Here is a 4,106-nt window from a genome sequence, read left to right as displayed (position 1 = left end):
CTGTAAAATAAATAGATAGATAGATAGATAGATAGATAGATAGATAGATAGATAGATAGATAGATAGGTACTTTATTGATCCCAAGGGAAATTTAAGGAAATATAAGGTGCAGCCATTCAAACTTATTTGCCCACCCCTGAGCCAAAATAAAAAATCCCAGTGCTTACATCCCAGTGCCTTTATGCTGTGCTCCCTCCCCCCTCATAAATAGCAAACAGTCCCTAAAATTGATAAAAAACCCAGATACAGAGATCCAGGCTAATGTCCTCAAATCCCAGACACGCCCCTGAATGTGAGCATGAAACTACGAATGAAAATAGATTTTTTTTAAACTCAGCTTGTCTTCCTCTGTCAGCGGAGGAGCCAGCGACAGAAAGCAGACCAGACGTGATGCAGATTATCTGCAGATATAAAGCATGCAGAAGCCGAGCTGCATGTTTTTGGGATGTGATCATACACCACTGCAGGTCTCCAGATAGCGCCTATCTTTGCAAACATACCTGAAATACTTGTTTGGGATGTTAACGTGTGCCGTGGGATTACAGCTGTGTCCTACATAGTGTTTAAGTGCTCCAATGCCGACGTGGTGCGAAATATCAGCGGCCCTCTGCTGACGGGGGCAGCAGCAGCTCCCGGCCTAAAAATAGCATAACTTTAAACTTGTTCTTTTTCCTCTGAGGGAACAGTGTGTCTGTGTGTGTCTGTGTGTGTCTGTGTGTGTCTCCTTGACCCTCCCAGCCTTCAGATCGAGGCTTTGAAGTGGGCGAAAACATGACTGATGAAGAAAAATATCGACCCCAATTGGAGCATGTGACAGCGGCGAGCTGTGACTCGGGCGGTTAAATGAATACTGAGTGCTGCGTCTCGTCTCGAGCTCAAATGAAGCCAAATTCACATGCATGTGAGGCACGGTCAGCAGCACGGACCGCAGATTGGTCCATTTATTATGAATGATACAGCAAGGAAGAGCTTATTGATCTCAGCCATTCAGCACACATTCAAAATGCATCGGTTGGCGCCGCGTCTTACCTAAAGTGAAGTGGTTTTTGAAAGAGCTACTGGCTACGAGAGGACAGTAAGATGAGACAGACAGGAGACAGAAAAAAGGAGAGAGGGACAAGTTAAGGGAGGAGTGTCCCTGCTGTCATCTGTGGCCAGCTGAGCAGCCTGTTGAATTTTTCTCTTCATGTGCTAAGAGGACGACATGGAGCCGTTTTATTAAACACACATGATACCGTTAAAGAAGAGGAAAGCTCTCTTTGTCCAAAAGTGACGCTAAGAGCGCAGTGTGGTGAGTGTCCTCGGTGAGAATGAGTGAAAATATTCTGAAAAACACGATGACAATACGCACTGCAAGACTATCCATGTAAAGAGGCGATGCTCAACATAGGGTTTGCAGGTCAAATTTGGCCCCTGATAAAGTGCCGGGTGGCCCCCCAACCATTTTCTAATTCACAATAAAAATGAAGTTATTCATACTTCGGATTGTTTTAATACTTTTAGTATACATAAGATGTCAGAGTGCATAAAGTGCATCAAAACAAAGCTTGTTTATCAAAAAAAGGGCCAGCAGAGGATCCACCGCAGCCCTAAACAAAGGGTCCCAGCTAAGCCCTTAATGTCCTAAAATCCTAAAAATGTCCTAAAATCCTAGAATCATCCTGAAATGGCTAACAACATTGGCTTGATTTCTTTTGAAAACACGGGCGATGAGCAGGTTCACAAGAAACAGCCCAAACATTAACGAAAAAGTGAAGAAAACTTACAAAAAAAATACTGGAAAATTAGTTAAAAATAGGAAAGTAATTTTAAAAAAGGGAAAAAAGAAAGAAAATGACCTCAAGAAAGAGCTAAACAAAATTTCAATATGTATATAACTTAAAAAATGTATGAATAGTTTTTTTAGACAGTTATTTACCCCATATGTTGATCTACCTTTTTTTTAATGCAGCTTGGGCTGCATTTCTTGCAAGGTTGTCCATTATGTTTTTCTCGTGTTTTTGAAAGAAATCAAACCAGTTTTCCAAGTTTCAGAGGTGAAAGAAGAAAATTGCCAGAATGCAGAACAAAAAAACCCAACTGATGTCGATCCAGGTGTTAAAGGGTTAAATATCGTCAAAAATGTATAAAAACTGCCTTTTTTTGAGGGTTAAAACGTCTCTTAAAACAGCTGGGCACTGTAGTTTTAAGCTAATATTGCACAAATACTGTAGTGGGAAAACTGAATGATTTTTAGGGACTATTTTAAGTGGCGGATTAATACACATTTAGAGCACTATATACATTTTTACATATTATATGGTCTATACATTTATTGATTTATGTGAAATTTGTTGACGGTTTTATGCGTGGTGATTGAGAACAACAGGAATATGAAATATGGGGGTCAGTGGAGGACACACCTGAGGGCCGCGGGAGGGCGGGGAAAGAGGGGGCGTGGCTCTGAGCTCCCAACGCCGACGACAGGGAGCCTGGCCGCTGGCGCTCGATCCCGCACAGGGAGGGATCTGAATCAGAGACAGACAGCAGACAAAGAAAAGAACAAACAGGTGAAGCCATCGATCTCATCCAGTCCAAAAATATCAGCTCCTCCGATAAAATCACCCTCCCACCTTTCAGAGGGGGGTCTCTGAAGCTTTGGGAGCGCGACGGCCGGGCGGTGAACACGTCCGTCCGCATGTCCGCAGGTGAGATCGCAGGAGCTCGGTCCCATGACGGCAGCTGGGACTGAGACTGAAGGGCAGCAGGTAGGAAGACAGATGGGAGGCAGAAGGAAAGACACAAAGGCAGAAGACGTGAGTCTCTTTCATGCTTTCTCAATAATTCATAAGCAGCAGCTTTGATGTCGAGGCTACCTGGCCCTCTCGCCGTCCGACCCATCAGTCTCTGTCTCTCTGCCGCAGCAGGAAGCGAACTCAGGTCGTTTCCTCACCCATTCTCTATTTTTGAACTCTTTGAACTATTTGTCTTCTTTGCACTTCCTCTTTTTCTACCACACCCACCTGCTCTTCAAATCCTCATCTTCTCCCCTTCAGCTTCTCTACTGTCGAAATCCTTCACACCAGCGACACTCAACTGAGCCAAATCTGGTCCCCGATACGGTGCCAGGTGCAGAAAACGGCATCAAATTAGAGCTTGTTTATTCAAAAAAATGACAGTAGAGGATCCCCTCACCGCAAAACAGAGGTCCAAGCTAAGTCCACAATTTCCTAAAATCCTAGAAATGTCCTAAAAATTTGAGAAATGTCCTAAAACCCTAGTAACATCTGAAAATCATATAACATGTATGGTGCTGCTGCGATTGGCTCCTGTCATTTTGCAAAAGTGGCCCCCAAGCAAAGCGAGTTTGTCTCTCACCAGGGGCCTTGCAGACCTGGCGTTCGGGGGCAGGTTATGGGGGGGGGCCTGACTCGCCAGGGGACCGTGGGAGGGAGGCACAGCCTGGACCCCCGGGCTCCAAGGACCCTCGACGTCCCTCCGGTTCTTACTTTTGGAAAAATGCCTGAAAGAGACAGAGAGAGAGAGATTTTTAGTGACATTAAAAATAAACAAAAACCCGATCCTGGTCTGACGTGCAGTCAGTCCATCGATCAAACTTCACGATGAAGAATATTTCCAGAACTTCAGACTGAACCCAAAACAATGACGGCTGTTTGAGTCGCAGCATGAAAGCAGCTCTTTATCCTCCAGCTAATTTTTTTGAGTAGGCGTCTCCGTTTCTAACAGCGAAGGTCTAAATTTGGAACAAACGTCATTAGTGGCTCTTTGGATTTAATCTGGAGCTGAAATAATTAACAACCCAACAACAGAAAACTCATCTGCAACAATGTTTTTGACACTTTGTTATCTTTTACACAATCTATTTTATTTACTTATTTTTTTATCACTTTTTGGGGGAAATCATTTCCAATAAAGTTTGTTGTCCTGGCTGATTATTGAGGTCAGTTTTTTTTTTTTTTTGACCTGTAAATAGCAAAAACACGCACATTTATTAATCAGAAACAGGGAAATCAGGTTGAAAAGTAATAAAAAATAGGTTATAGATTATAGGCCTGGCCAATTATCAGGGCTGATATTTGGTATTTTGCTGATTATCTGTATCAGC

General features: G+C 43.3%; 1 protein-coding gene across 1 annotated transcript; it reads right to left on the bottom strand.

The window, feature by feature from the left end:
• Positions 1–513: 513 nt before the first annotated feature.
• Positions 514–3,529, bottom strand: LOC121937755 (proline-rich protein 36-like; the record flags this gene model as incomplete). Its single annotated transcript, XM_042481076.1, has 4 exons — positions 514–638; positions 2,404–2,508; positions 2,614–2,734; positions 3,359–3,529. Coding segments are annotated over 4 exons (438 nt in total), but the record flags the coding sequence as incomplete, so codon positions are not given.
• Positions 3,530–4,106: the final 577 nt, after the last annotated feature.

This window comes from Plectropomus leopardus, unplaced genomic scaffold (assembly GCF_008729295.1).
Source record: "Plectropomus leopardus isolate mb unplaced genomic scaffold, YSFRI_Pleo_2.0 unplaced_scaffold27372, whole genome shotgun sequence".
NCBI classification, from domain to species: Eukaryota; Metazoa; Chordata; class Actinopteri; order Perciformes; family Serranidae; genus Plectropomus; species Plectropomus leopardus.
The sequence above is the reverse complement of the archived record's forward strand: the minus strand, read 5'-3'. Positions and strand labels throughout refer to the sequence as shown.